The sequence below is a fragment of the Apostichopus japonicus genome, chromosome 16 (genome assembly GCF_037975245.1).
Source record: "Apostichopus japonicus isolate 1M-3 chromosome 16, ASM3797524v1, whole genome shotgun sequence".
Classification (NCBI taxonomy): Eukaryota; Metazoa; Echinodermata; class Holothuroidea; order Aspidochirotida; family Stichopodidae; genus Apostichopus; species Apostichopus japonicus.
This window is the reverse complement of record NC_092576.1, coordinates 17089861-17106344: the sequence shown is the minus strand read 5'-3', so window position 1 is coordinate 17106344 and position 16484 is coordinate 17089861. Positions and strand designations below refer to the sequence as shown.

The 16484-nt window shown below is 37.0% G+C and overlaps 1 protein-coding gene across 11 annotated transcripts in view; it reads left to right on the top strand.

Annotated features, from left to right (window-relative positions):
• Positions 1–3925: 3925 nt before the first annotated feature.
• Positions 3926–16484, top strand: part of LOC139982981 (neuronal acetylcholine receptor subunit alpha-9-II-like) — a 209595-nt gene continuing 197036 nt past the window's right edge. For 3 of the 11 annotated variants that reach the window (XR_011798454.1, XR_011798455.1, XM_071996282.1), the window contains exons 1-3: positions 3947–4266; positions 6832–6977; positions 8477–8521. Coding sequence is in view for 8 of the 11 variants with exons in the window: in XM_071996282.1 (XP_071852383.1) it covers positions 4206–4266; positions 6832–6977; positions 8477–8521 (252 nt within the window). In the remaining 3 variants the exon portion in view is untranslated. Of the gene's footprint in view, positions 4267–6831; positions 6978–8476; positions 8522–9025; positions 9136–9735; positions 9926–11536; positions 11889–12856; positions 14354–16484 lie in introns of those variants that run through there. The other 8 variants (XM_071996283.1, XM_071996284.1, XM_071996293.1 and 5 more) reach the window with 8 other exon arrangements.

The window sequence follows — 16484 nt, the reverse complement described above, 5'->3', positions numbered from 1 at the left end:
CTTCTGGCTTTATTTCTCCTGGCAGTTAGGTGTTTTTATAAAACATTTGTTTGACGTATGATCAAGTAATTATTAGAAAAAATGCGACGAAGACGACGGGCTAGATTGTAGGCCATTCCAGATTTGCAGCGACTGGAATAGCAGCTAGAAAAATGAAGATACTGATGTGTTTCTGTAGGCTTGGTGTATAAAAGAACCGTGTTCCTTACAGTCACATATAGGATGTTAACCTGTTGGTGAGAGTAAGCTTAGGTAAAATGAATGGTGCTGTGGAAAAAAATTGATGTGATTGATGGAGGTGAGCAGGTTATCATCATCACTGGTCTAAACGAAGAAGATGTCATCAATGTAGCGTCACCAGATAAGAGGACGGCAGGGAGCTGCACGGAGCATGCGTTCTTCAATACTAGTCATAAACAGGCAAGCAAAGGAAGGAGCCATTCTGATACCTATCTTATTCCCGTGTCTTTGAAGGTAATGCTTGTCTATGAACGTGAAGTTGTTGAGCGAGAACCTTTGATGTCAGAGATGGGTGGACAACAGTGGACCCTCGTGGACAGGGCTGCACATGTATCTGCGATACTTTCAGTATGGGGGATGTTAGTGTAAAGAGAAGCGACGTCGAAGGTACCGATGAATGCTTTACTGGGGCTTTGGTTGTTGATATCCTCAACTTTCCTGAGAAAATCTGAAGTGTCATAATTGTAAGAATAAATCTGAGGTACAAGAGGTTTGATGAAGTGTTTCACAAACAAGGATATCTTCTCGGTGGGGGACCCATTGCCTGAGATGATAGCCTACCAGGGTTACCAAGTAATTTACTGATACCATGATACCTTATGTTCTATTTTTTTGGTTTACTATAGGGATTCTACAGTATATATTACTTTAAAATGATTGACTAATCGTTTAAAAGTTTAATTGTTGTTGATAAAATGCAACAATTTGATATCCCCTACTATTATTTGCAGCGCATAGTCAAAAACAAAATCTAGCCGCTTGAATAATCAGCAATAATTAGTTTCATTCTCTTACAATTTTACAATTTGGCAGAATGGCCCCAGGTTAGTAAATCATACTGACCTTCTTTCTGCTTCTTATTATACCAATCTAGAAATGATACATGGCTTAACTTGTCATTGGCCAAAAATTCTAAGGATCAAATTGCCTTCTTTTTATTAAGAATTGAACTAAAATGTATTTGTTGGAATTTTTGCTGCAGGCTAATAGAAATGAATTAAAGACGCAAGTTTGAAAAAAAAAACATCAATTACTAATACTATAAGAATTGGGCGTTCAAAAGACACTAAAGAAAATTCTAAGAGTAACCAAAAACATTGCTTCAACTAAGACATATTGAACCCAATTTTTTTTTATTCCAGCAAACGTTTCGTTTTCGAAGACGTAGTGTTATTTATTACTTATGACACGTTAGGCGATCGCACTTGATAACAAAACTTCTAGTAGAGAATATTTGTTAATGTATTTTTATTTTCCTCCCAAAATCTTTTCCTTGACAGCACGATAGAATCTTTAGCAAGGCTTAGCGTCTTTAAGATTGCCATTAAGAAACGATTTTGTCAAAGATTTAATTGATACATCAGCTTTGTGACTGAATTCATTCAATCACATAGTCATCGGTACCTCATGTTTCTCATAATTCTGTCAATGAGAATAACCCTTCAACACAGTATTACAATCCGTTGAAATACCATTTGTGTTTATCTTTTTGAGACAGTGTTAAATAGATATTGTATCCCAATGTGGCATATTCCTTTGAAAGTGTTTCTTTTTCTTGACTTGTCTATCTGGTCTTTGTAAGGTTACTGGATTATCAGATAATTTTATGAAATAAAGACTTGTAATAACATCATCATTGACCTCTACCTCTATTGGTAGAGACTTTTTTCTTTATATTTTGTGCAACGTTTTGTCCTCTTCGTCCCCGCTGCTCTCCTTCGTAACATAATTAATGATTAATTGAATTACAAGAGGCTTAAGTAACATGGAAACAACTAGTCTAATTAGCAAAATTTTAGAATGAACTAATATATATAATCATGTCATCATCTTGGCAAAATTGGTGCCAATGCGTTTTCGAATTACTGGGATAGATACGCGGTAGAGGTTAAGGAATGTAAATCCAGTTATCTTCCCCTTATATCTCTGATTCGCTAGACAGTGGATTGCGGACTTGCTCCAAAAACATATTTGGAGTGAATAGAGACGGTCTGCTGCTGCAGTTCAAATGGGCGATTTCACTTTCATTGACACTTACAAAGCACATAATCAAATATGCTGGAAGCACCTTCAATTGATCTTGACAACAATATTAGAAGTGAAACTCGTTGCTTTAAAATTTTAATTAAGTTCTGAGCCCATGGGCTCGGATCGTTTAAATTTAAGTAATTTGTTCGAATTGTCAGTTCAACCGGATATCACCCTGGCCTAGTTAACCCGACCCTCAGTTAATGAGTATGTCCTCTATTGGCCATAATTTCTAACCACCTACTATGTGGATTGGCAAATATAACCTAATATAACAATATTATTTTATTTTGTCGGACAATCATATATCAACAAGATTGAAATCATTGCAAATAAGTCATCGTTTGTTAATAAGGAAATTGATTCACAATCGCTTCCCGATGGAGACGCAGCTACTTAAGTTCCCAAAAAGTTTCTGCTCTATAGTTTATGCAGATTGATTTACGTACTGCAAACTGTCTGTTAGATAACATGTAAATAGTCAGTAGGTTTGTTCAGCTATGCTATTTGGAGATAAAGGTACAATATGAATAAGAGAGCTGGAATCTTATAAAAACTAACCAACATATCTTTCAAACTTTTAGATTATTGCAGTCAAATTTGACAATTACCATCAATGCCATTGCTTACATTATTCAAGATATAAGTCAAAAGTGTACCAAAATTATAAAGTTGGTGGAATATTTCAGTTAGATTTCCTACCCAGACCGCAGCAATGACGTTACATAGGATAAAAAAAACATAAATTCTCTTCACTCTCAGCTAAATGCTAGAAAAGAAGTTTGCCATTTTATCATTCATGTATATAATAACCACACGCATAAATCAACATAAAATAATAAAAATATGTTAGCAAACTGCTATTCCACTATAGAGCATGTGTAAGAGAATATGTAAAAGAATGGCACTTGTCATTTAGTCTCTGAAGAAGATCTTGCTATGATCGAAACGTCAAGCCAACTTAATTTTACTCGCATAAATTTAGTTAAATGTGATATTTTATTGGAAATTTGATCGAACAAACTTTTGATGAGCAGCTGGTGGATTTGAAAGCCAAATTTCTACAAGAAGGAAACGTCAAATAGGGACAATTTTTACATGGTTAGGAAACAAAAAATATACCGACAAGGACATTTATCAATTGACCCATTTGACTGCAAGCACGGCACACCTTCGCACGATGTTAAATTTGTAATGAATAAAGGCAGCTGGGGATGACTCGGGATCAGCGATGATATTTAACTACCGTTGTTGATTTGTAACGCGGGTTATTTGTTCAGAAACGCAGCCACCAAGTTTGAAGGGAGGGGCTCAGAATTATGACGTGCGGGTGTAGGGTGGCCGCTCCCTTTGAAAAGATTTGCTAAATGGAGGGTGCTCATATCCAAAAGTAGTTTGAATTAGCATCAGCACTGAACATTAAAAGAATTATGGTTCCCCGGATTGTTTTCGATGATCGCTGGTTTTTACACCGAGCAAGTTGTCTAATGTAAACAGTCCTCAGTTGCGAAAGCCTGTCCTATTCATTTTAGATAGATCTACGTTCAGATATTAAGAATTCAAATAGTCGTACTTGGTACAAAGTTCAAGTAGGGCATTACAATTAGGCCTACACATTGGTCCTATCAGTCCATAGCGATATCGCAGCAGTTGAACCACCTGTAGTAAAATTTTATCTCTGAAGAAGTAAATACACACAGGGATAACTTTAACCCAATAAACAACTTAAATGTTATCACAGGCATCTGTGAAGCCGTTCGCTGAGAGACGCCTACGTATGTATTGTTGTCGTATGTTGATTTATTCCTGATAAAGTATGACACCAGCATATGAAAGAAAGCTATATAGATCGATATTATGTAGCCCATATTCTTTCATTCTTGATCTTAAGAGTGTTGGGGTTGGATGACTTGTGACGTCTTTTGAATCGGAGCATCATGTTTTTCACTCAATGCTTGCTGCTTACGTTAATGTGTATTGCATTTAACTTACCTTTCGGTGAGTATATCAATAAATTTTGCCAAGTCTATTTATTTGTTGGCTTGAAATAATTGTTCGTTATTACCAATACCTGTTAGCCCTGTTAGAGAATTTCGATGTGGATTTCTAATGCATGGAACGCTCAGCTCTTTGGTGGAAAAATAAAATTGTAATCTGTTCGTAAGGAAACTGTTTTGAAGTTTTGCGAAAATAATAAGAGTATTTTCATTTAAAGACCAACTATGGAGACTTTTCGATGAACATAAAATCCCACCATTTTGCATGTATGTAATCCTTAACTCACTCCAATTACATTGCTGTAATTAACTTTACCAATTTCGGACGTTAAATACGTGAAAAATGGGAAGAAAGGTCAGCTTTTTCTGAAACCTATTTCAGACATTCCTGAAACATTCCGAAGACATCAGGTGACCCTGTGACGTCACTGTTTGTATACCTCACTCACAACAATACTTTTAATGTGTAAATTTGTATACTTGAGCTGCCGAAAACATCAACGATATTACTCCTTTCCCCCCAAAATGCCACAATTCTGTGTTGTTAGAGGTTGCAATTATACCTCATCCAACAAAAGCATCAGCTTTTTTAGATTTCCAAGTAAAAGAACCGACTTAAAACGCCGCAGACTTTGGATCAATTTTTTGAGATCCACGCGGAAAGATTTTTCAGCACCCGGAGTATCTCATGCCCATGAGTCCACATGCATGACACTGCCTCTGCGTATGCTGCAAATGTCTCATTCTACGAAAAATATATACTGTTGATAGCTGTGTCGGACCATGGTCGGACATAGCTAATGTGAAATTGACCGTAAACAAGCTCTGGACGTCCTTACATGTAACATTATATCACGCAATTGACAGTTTAATATTTACTGTAAGAGATGACCGTGTATATACCGTGCGTATAGGGTAGCATTGTTAGTACATGTAGTGAGTTGGCTCACAGCATGTGTAAATAGTCATGTTAGGATTTCATCGCATTTATCTGTTTCCTTTGTTGTATTCCAGTATCGTGAGTTCGTGATACATTGTGTTATACTGTCCGTTATGTTTATTCCGGCATCTGCATGGTCCAAGGAGTTGAATAAAAACGGTTCTATGTAGCGATCGGACGTTTTATTTCGTTAGTGACTGTCTTGTGGTTGTGGGATGTAACTGGTCAAGGTCTGTTTCAACTAGACCTAACTCAATGGAATTACACAGATTCACAGTAGTATTTCGCCAGGATGGAACGAGAAACGTGGATTTGGATATTCACCGCTAAATTTTGTTTATTTTGGTAATTTGTTGACAGTATCGTAAGCCATTTTCCGTCGCATATCACGCATGAGGCATCTTTTAGGTCTATTCTTCTGTTCAGTTTACGGTATCATGCAATCAAATTGTATTACGGAATCGCAAAGCTGCTTGCATGTTCTACAGTATATTGTACCATACGGACCTATTGACGCTCCGCTATGTAAAAGATGCTTCCATTTGAGTGGAAATTTTGCTAATAAAATAACCAGTTAAACAAAATTGTTTTCTCAAAATTGTCTTAAAACTGTTTTTTTTACCTTCATGTGTTCTTGTTTTGAGCTAACAGCTTTTCAAACGCTCAAAATTGGAAGTCAATTACAGTACAATTGTTCGCTATCTGTGTATAAACAGTGCCTATATCAGCGTTTGATTTTCGCGGTATACCAACTTTGACGTCACACGGTGACCAGAGGCTCCTTTGAGTCAATCTCTGTTTTCAGACATTCCGGAGGTTCATGTCACGTGACTACCCAACATGTCCATTTCGTGGTGTTTTTTGATGGGTCATATTAGGTTTTCGAAGTTTATTTTTTACACATGTTGATTATGGGTATGTAAACTCCCAAATTAATGGAAAATCCCCCCCCCCCCAAAAAAAAAATGTCTCCATAATTGGTCTTTAAGTTGACAAAACCCGTTACTATAATAATTAGTATACATTATAAAGATAACTGTGATGAAAGCTTCCTCAAACAGCTCTTTAATATAGTATTCCAGGTGGGAGATATCACAGATTTAATGTTCGGTCTTACATAAAACGCAAGACGAGCTATTCTAAATATGACATCATCGAGTCACGTGTGCTTCAATTGAAGTGATTTGCGTAATAAATGACTTCGTTTATTTTCTGCTATATTGTATTTCTTATAGTGACAAAATAATGGTGTTTGTTTTAAAGTCAACAATATTTACATACTACCTTGAAAACGTGATATGAAAACCAATGAAAATTAAGTTTCAGCTCCAAGCGTCACCATGAAAAGTAAGATTACAAAAATTTAAAGTCAGATATCTCCGGGGCATTGTTCAATAAAGCTCAATATGATCATTGTGTATGTCTCCCCTTTTATATATGATGTATTCGCCAAAACTTCAGCCAAAAACTATTTGCCAAAACCTATTTGTCCCTCACACGTTAGCTTCATCTTAAAAATGATACAAAAAACGAAAAAAACAAAACAACAGAATTCAATACCTGTAGGCCTAAAATCGTGTAATATTAATAACAGTGATCTCTTCCATTTTAATTATCCTTCTATAGTGGAGAGTGCTGACATGAATACTCGAAATTGGTTGTATCACAACCTCACCGACACAAACGAGTATGTGAAATATTTGAGACCTGTGAATGATTCATACCAAACAGTAGAAGTTGGATTCCGATTTGATCCGTTTATACATGAGTTGGTAATGTTTAATAGTTATTTCTACACACACACACACACACACACACCCACACACACATATATATATATATATATATATATGCAATGGAGGTAAACGACAAAGGCAAATGAATATATATAAATGAAAATCGTAATGAGTTGGAAAATCAAGAACAGTGAAAAAACTTTCAGCCTCCACCGGGATTCGAACCACGGGCCTTCCGCTCTGTACGCGGACACCCTAACCACTAGGCTATGGACGCTGATTGTATGTCCAGAGGTTCGAAACCGGTAAGGAAGGTCGTAATTCCACTGTAGGCGTTTGTCACCTGTATCGAACAATACTAGTTCTGTTTTTGGTGACATATTTTGCCTTACTCTAGAGATCAAACATGATGCTAACCAACTCATTACGATTTTCATTTATATATATATATATATATATATATATATATATATATATATATATATATATATATATATATATATATATATATATATATATTTCATTCATATAAATGTACTAAGACACACCCGTTTGTACAGCGTAGTAGTTAGATCTCTGCTCATCTCACACCCAGAACGTATGAATATATGAACAAATACGGCTATTTAATTACATCATGACGACGTCATAGCTTGGGTCATAAAATATATATATATATTTTGGAACCTTTACTAGCGTGACATATGCCAAATAATGTTAATACTTACAATATTTATTTGCACGATTGAAGTGCACATTCTAAGTCAATGTTAGCAACAGTCAGCCACAGTTAGCTACAATTATGCGGAAACGTCTCCGGAACTGTACATTCAAAAGTGATTGATGTATTGGACACAAACTGTAATGCCTTTGCTATTGACGTATTACGACATACGATCAATGGGAACTGTCAAAAGTCATCATCACCAGGCCTGTTTAAAGTATACATGCCTTTAAACAGCACACATGGGAAAGCATATTTTACAACGCGATGCGTGTTTTCCAATATTTCACTCGGGACCAGGGCGGACTGAGGTATTATTTTTACCAGCTCAGTGATCCAGTCGATGACGCTGGGCATTGAGAGAAGGGCGTATTTTGTACCGCAAGTGAAACTAACACTTTTTTACCACCGAGAGGAAATTCGCACCTTCAGTACCTAAACCTGTTGGTTCACGGCCTCGTAGCCGGTAAATTGGTAAACCATTCCGCCTCTGAATGAAGCCAGGAAGAAATCCCGATCCCTAAATGAAAAATCCAATTAACCAAAACATTGTACAACGAAATGGGGAAATGTGTTTGCTAATAATGAAAGAAATGAGTAAAAACAGTTGTCATTGGCCAAGAGTATAATGCTTAAACGTGATTGAGTAAATGAATGTTTGAACATTTATTCTTTGTTAGATGAAGTTGAAATCAGCACAAACATTGTTATCGGTACGATAAAATAAATGAATAGTGTTGCTAACTGTGATGCTAATACTTAACTTTGATTATGGAACATTTGCGGTGATTGTGTTGCTTATTTCTTTCAGGATTACATTAATCAGGAATTGCAGTTAAGAGGCACCATGGGCATGGTTTGTTTGATTTCTTTCTTATGTTTGAAACTGAGCAATGTTTCCAATGCCAGAAAATTGTTAAACGTGTTTGCTTATACTTCTTCGTAGGAAGCTCCTCAACCTTAGATAACTGACAAATTAACACGGTGTGTTTCTACCTCTACCTTTACCGCTATCTCTATCTCCATCTACCCTTCATCTATATATATATATATATATATATATATATATATATATATATATAAATAAATAAATATATATATATATATATGTATATATATATGTATATATATATATAAATATATATATATATATATGTACAGAAAATTGTTAAACGTGTTTGCTTATACTTCTTCGTAGGAAGCTCCTCAACCTTAGATAACTGACAAATTAACAGGGTGTGTTTCTACCTCTACCTTTACCTTTACCGCTATCTCTATCTCCATCTACCCTAATCTATATATATATATATATATATATATATATATATATATATATATATATATATATATATATATACAGACTTGGAATGACTTTCGCCTTTCTTGGAATCCTGATGATTACGATGACCTACACTACATAGAACTTTCCCTCAATGAAATATGGCAACCGGAATTGATTTTGTATGAAAGGTAAGATGCCATTCCAAATTAGAATACCTTTTCTCCATTTTCTTTCGTGTGTTGCTGTTTATTAACTTAATGACTGTCCTTTTACTTGCGACATACTTTTCAGAATTGGTCAAATATATTAAGGAATTTTGAAGGTTTATCTTAACCGCTGTCTATCCTAATGTAAGGAAATGCTAGGTATAACATAAATCACTCGTAATACCTAGAGACTTGATTCAAACTCTTTCATCAAATCAACTTATATTTAGGCCTCTTCACTTCGGATTCCCTTTGTAATCACATGACGGACAAGGTTATGCAATGCTCGCTGACCACAGATCCTAAACCTAAACCTTTTTTCGTCCCTCTCCTTTCTCCTTCTTCTGTTTCATTTGTGGAATCCTCAAAGCCAAGTATCATTAAAACAAGTATACTTTGTATACTTTCTCCGTAAATCAACAGACAGTAACTATATCACAAAAACGATACTAATACGTAGCAGGAATGAACAAATACACAGTCCATTTTATCAAATCGACCCAGTTTGCTTCCAAAGAGTTATGTCTTGCATGCTTATATGTTGGTATCATCAATGTGTTGCCTGTTGTTGTTTATTTTCAGAATGTCAAAAAATAACGATGAAAGTTTCCAAACGGAGACCGATATCGTAAAAGTATATAATACTGGAAAAGTAGACTGGGTAACCATAGCGTCGACGAGAACGTATTGCTCGATAAACGTGGATAAATTTCCAAAAGACGAACATACTTGTGACGTAACGTTTACAACTTGGCTGCACGAGGACAATGAGGTAAACATTGAACTATCGTTACAAGCGTTATGAACACAGAGAAAGTAATATATTTGTGAACATTACAATCAACATTGATAAATACGTCACAAAATGAAGTACGGTTGCATAATTCTTCTAGAAATCATAAATCATATTATTAATAAATCATATTATTTTGGTTTTGCCTTGATTTGTACAATTTTGTCTGTTTCATTTGGAGCTGTCTTTTTCCTTTCTTTTTTTGTGAGGAAGAATTATTGATACAGATAACCACATCAATGCTGAAGGATATTGTCCATAAAAAAGCAACTGTAAAACTTGCATCATTTCCGTCGTTGAAATTAAACGTTTCAAAGTTTTATTCGAGTTTCAAAAACTGTTTTGTCAAATAACTCATAGCATAATCGTTCTTGTACGTACTAACTGAGGAGTGGGGGTTTATTGTGGTTGCACAAACATAATATGTAGTACAGTATTGTAGCAATTTGGCTCACAACTTTATGAACCCTCAAAGTTGATATGAAACAAGTTAGTTCTTATTCTTCTTCTTATTTCTTAATACTCTTTTCTGATTCTCATACTTCTTCTTCTTCTTCTTCTTCTTCTCCTCCTTCTAATTCCATTTCTTCTCATTGTCTTTCGGATTCTTCCTCCTCCTTTTTCTCTTCCCCTTCTTTTCCTTCTTCCCTTCTTCCCCTCCTTCCCCTCTTCCACTCCTTCCTCTCCTTCTCCTCCTTCCCCTCCTTCCCCCCTTCTCCTCCTTCCCCTCCTTCCCTCCTTCCCTCCTTCTCCTCCTTCTCCTCCTTCTCCTCCTGCCCCTCTTCCACTCCTTCCCCTCTTTCCCCTCCTTCCCCTCCTTCAACTCCTTCCCCTCCTTCCCCTCCTTCTCCTTCCCCTCCTTCCCCTCTTTCCCCTCCTTCCCCTCCTTCCCCTCCTTCCCCTCCTTCCCCTCCTTCCCCTCCTTCCCCTCCTTCCCCTCCTTCCCCTCCTTCCCCTCCTTCCCCTCCTTCTCCTCCTTCCCCTCCTTCCCCTCTTCCACTCCTACCGCTCCTTCTCCTCCTTTCCCTCCTTCCCCTCTTTCCCCTCCTTCCCCTCTTTCCCCTCCTTCCACTCCTTCCCCTCCTTCCACTCCTTCCCCTCCTTCTCCTCCTTCTCCTCCTTCTCCTCCTTCCCCTCCTTCCCCTCTTTCCCTCCTTTCATTCCTTCCCTCCTTCCCTCCTTCCCCTCCTTCCCCTACTTCCCCTCTTCCCCCCAATTCCCCTCTTTCCCCTCCTTCCACTCCTTTCCCTCCTTCTCCTCCTTTTCTCCTTGCCCTCCTTGCTCTCCTTGCCCTCCTTGCCCTCCTTGCCCTCCTTGCCCTCCTTGCCCTCCTTGCCCTCCTTGCCCTCCTTGCTCTCCTTCCACTCCTTCCCCTCCTTGCCCTCTTCTTCCTCCTTGCCCTCCCCCCTCTCCCCCCACCTCTCCCTCGCTTTCTCCCTCTCAACCTTTCCACCTCTCCACCTCTTCAGCTCTCCCTATATTCATCTCCTCTTCCAATTCATATTCATATTCCTATTCCTATACATATTCCTATTCCTATTCTTTTAAAGCATCGGACTTATTTTGGTCTTTTATACTTTAACCATGCAGCAAAAACTACACATTTTGGGCAACATGGATTCATGTGAATTTGAGCATCTTACTTGGCGTTTAAAATTTACTGATCATGGAGGTAATGACCCCCTCTACAGATGCGACCACTACCTTAAAAACCAATCATATGTTCGGTACATCGCCACTTTGGAAAGACTTGACCCAAAATTCAGCATGTACACATTAGTGGCCCCAAACATATTGGTATCAGGTTTGAGTGTGTTTACTATCTGCTTTCCAAGAGGAGACAACACCGGACCAGCGTTTGGTATGATGTGCCTTCTGGCTTTAATCATTCAACTTGGGACGCTATACCAAGTACTTCCTGATACTGCTTTCTCTGAAGTGTGTAAGTACAGTCCCCTACTGCACCGTTAATGTTCCCCCTTATAGTAGTATATTATATAATAGGGTATTTTATATCAGAAATATACATCTACAAAATATATAAACGCATTTAAATAAAAAAAGAAGATTAATATTGCTCAAGTTAGACGAAAAATCCCAATGTTTGAAGCGACTTTGGGATCAGGCCATTATTAATGTGGCCTAGCACTTGACCACTCCGGAATCTATCATACGACGCTGTATTCGAACATACGATTTAACATAATATATGGCTTCAATACAATGACCACTCTTTAATCAAGTGTGTATATTGGGGTTGAGACATTGTGCTCGTTCATCAACTGATAAATTAAAGTATGTACAATTCTTCCCACCTTTCATCGGTTGTAGCACTGACCTGAAACTTGATGAATTAATGCGCATTATTAGGTGTAACAAAGTGGTAGCATAGTGAGTGTGATTACCAGTTCGGAGGTAGGGTAAAATAAGTTGTATTTATTAATGTGTTGTGAACAAAATAAATTCACCTCTCAAGTCCTCTTAAACCATAAGACCAAGGGACTTGATTGTTGCGAGTCTGTCATATGATCAAACTTCAGCCAACATAGGTAAAATAGCATTTTGGTCATTATTCGAAAACCAAATGACAAAATATCGGAACCATGGCGCCCTTCTAGGATAAATGACTTTTACGATAGCCCTTTGTTGCCATTGAAAGTGTTTTCCTTGTTTGGTTTGTCAAGATATATTTTTGACGGTATTTCTCTGATTTTTTCTCTGCTTTTGAGATATATTTTGGCTTGTCAGTTTTTTGTGTCCAAGGTATTTGTACTATAAAGATACGAAAATGGTTGATTCAGTGTGTATGTTAAGAGAAACGAGAAGATATGATATATAAACAGATGTGCATGTAGCAATTTTTAAGTAACCTTATATATTGTGTATGTTCTTTTCTATGACTTTTTTCAGGTAAATCCATTGCGACTTTAAGTATTGTAGTAGCTGTGGAAACGGTATTTTCTGTAATAAATATGGGCATAGAAGATGACAGTTACATTATCTCCAAGATGACAAATTTCCGTCTCTTTATCCTCAAGAAGAGAGACTCCCTGCGCAACAGACGAAAGAAAAATGAGTATAACTTATTTTCTAATAGTAAGGACCCACCAACGGCAAGTTCCGATACCAACACCAATTCGGAACCCCAAAACATAAATTCTGAAATTCCCGCAGTCGTTAAGAAGGAAGACGGAAGTACACGCACTCAATACGTGATACAAAACCTATCATGGTTTAATATCAAGACAGTTGTAGCATTTGTCTTTTTAGTAGCCATAGCTTGGATCAATTTTGATATGCTTATTAGTTTGAACAATTATTAACCATGGTACATGCAATTAAGATATACCATTTGCACCTTCTAGAAAGTGAGAGATCTCCAAGGCAACTGTAGACAATCTGTTTTAAAACAACTCAACTTTCTGAAACATTTGCTTATTATAATGTAAATTAAAAATTAACGAGCCAACAATGTAGCTTTCTGTTGTGTTGTGTGTTTGATGAAAAAAAACGTTACACCGCACACTGAATCAAGTAGAACATTTGACCAAGAACAATTATATGTACTATACTTTTAATTTGTAATTTAGGTGACACTTCATATGTTCATCGTATGGAAAATTTATGAAATAAGTTAGAAAATAACTAATGATTACTTAAGCAGAAAGGTTTGTATTAAGGATAACCTTGTTTACTTTTGCAGCGGTTTTTAATTTAGAGTATGCAAATTACTTTATGAACTACTTGTTATATTTGATCAAATTCTTTGAGACCAATCAAAACGTACATTGATCAGTGAAAAAGTATCTCATTGATCATTTTCCATCAAAATTATGATCTTTCCATTTTATAGAACGTGAAATATTGTTTGCTTTGCTCGCATATATCCCTGTGGTGCACTGTTGTTGTCTCTACCGACTCATGTGCCAATGATATAACTGGTTACGTCTTCTCCCCGTATAAAAGTCCAATACCCCTGCTCCCCCATCCTCCCACCCCCCTCACCCACCATTTTCTTCGGGTGAGTCTATGCCAACAATACCTACTGTACTGAATCAAGAAAGAGAACACCTATTAATATGTTTTGTTTATGTTATCGCAAGTCACCGTTTGTGGTTCGAGAGAGCTGATGATTCCACTTAGTATGTACTGATCTACAATATGTTAACGCACGCATTTCAGTTCAAGTGGTAATACAAAATGTTTATCAGGATACCCCTGATATCATTTCTCTGAATGAGACAAAACTAGATGATAACACCAATGTACATACCCTAGACTATCATATTTTCCAAAAACACCTTAATATAATTGTTTGCTCTGATCACATGGCTCCAAAATCCACTCCATCCATATTATTTAAGAAGATGTTATTAGTGATCACTACCCTATTATCTTCGAAACCAACTTAAATATAACCCTTAACCAGACTATTTTGATTTGTAGAATGCAAACGGGGGGGGGGGTGGGGCATCACTCTTGGAACATATCCCCTCCCAGGGAGAAACCCTTAGATTACATTGACAGGTACACCTATTAAATGACCAAACAATTTGTTCAAACCTGCCACAAACACTCCGCATTTCAGATTGTTAAACCTTAGCTGTGGAAATTAACCAAAGTAATTCTAAATCTTATCAAGCAAGGAGAACGCTCCTCATATTTCATATGCGTACTCATGACTCACATACGCATAACTTAAATCTAATCGCAAACATAACTCGATATCATTCCTCTTTCTCTAGTAACAGTAAACTTAGGATCTTTTATCAAAATTTTTCCTGTAATCCCATCCACTTTCATGTCGGAGCCCTACAAGGTGTAGCTCGTAGCTTTCTACTCTATTCAATACTTGTCAATGACCTTCATTTTCCCCTTATAACTATAGCAATTTCAGCCTATATGCAGACGACACCACCCATCTAAAACACTGGCTACACCCCTACACTTACAGTAAAATATACCCATAAAGCCATTATCCACTTGGAGAATTGGTGCAACAGGTGGCATGTTTAAATCGACCTTATTAAGTTTAAGTAGTAGCACTCAGTTACCTAAATACACGCCTTAAAAACAATTTTTACTGCTGTATCCCTATTTAATTCTACCCATCATAACACTGTTCTAGCAAATTTTCTCGGGGTCAAGTTTAACCGTAAACTTTCCTTTAAACCTCACTGCGACAACAACGTATCTAAATGCTGGCAATTTTTAATTCACCGTCGCTCGTTTGTTTTAAAATCTGCATACTCTACCAAATAATTACTTTTCAAAAAAATACCTTAATAGCAAACTCTAATATAAACACTAAACTAAAAACCCCCATATTAAAACCTCCTTCTAAGCTATACTATTACCAACTTTCACTACTGTTCTAACAAACCTCAGTTCTCCTCATTTACTTCTTGGCACTCTCGCTAGCAGTTATTCCCCAACACCCCCCCCCATCTAGTCTGTTTTTTCCATTCAGTGGTATGGCTGTTAAATTAATTTTAAGTTTAAGTAAACAATCAAGCAACTTATCAGGAATTCCCATCTTAAATATCTGTTACCACCACCAAATAAAAACATTCTTCTAAATTCATCGCAGATTGTTTCCCCTCTACCTATCGGTATCGACCAAATCCCCCGGAATGATCCCATCGCGGGATCGGACAGGGTATTAATATTTCTGCACGAACATTTCTCTCCTCCCATTAAGTTTCGATTTGAAGTTATTGGTTCGTGGTTATACCAGAACAACTCCCTGGTTAAACAGCACAGCTCAGTTGTTGTTTGATAACACGTTAATTGTTTGTCCAGCGAAACGTGATTGGTCACACATGCTGTAAGGATAATCGGACGTCATGTGAAAGGAAAACGACGAGCCTTCAGATCTAACAACGTAAAGTCTGAAACAGAAACCATTGGAAATAGTGTTGAAAGTCCGTATTAAGTGCAGACCGTCGGTACTAGTAGTGATCGCTAAGACAGTCCTCCACAAAAGCACCCCGCACTCACGCATGTAGCAAAATGTCCGTGGTGTGTGTAATTGCAGTAAATTATGTACATGGCAGATTTACTTTCTACAAAAGAATGTGTAGTGTAAGATTAGTTTGGTTGAAACCACTATTGCCCTATATAGGTAGAGCTTAGTAAGGAAGTAACAGAATAACAGGAGATCAATCAATCCAGGTATATGATAATCTCATCAAAAAAATGGTCTAATGCCTATTGTAATGTCATCACTCACTGGGGACATTTTACAGCCACCAAAACAGAAGGGGTTTCTTAACCATTGGAAATTCATTCATTTATTCAACATTCAACAAGTTTCTTACCTGAAAACCTATTGTAACGCAAACCCTTTCCTTGATCGCAGGAGACTTCTACAATTGATTTGAAGTTGTTTAAGGAACTAATAAAGTTAACGCGAAATAAATGATTGGAGGTATTTCTGACTTGTTAATTATGTGTACACTGTCAGATTCCAAACCACCAGTGTGCCCTCTTTAAAATGGTAGAACGTGCACCATACGCTCTAATCGACAGTTACAGA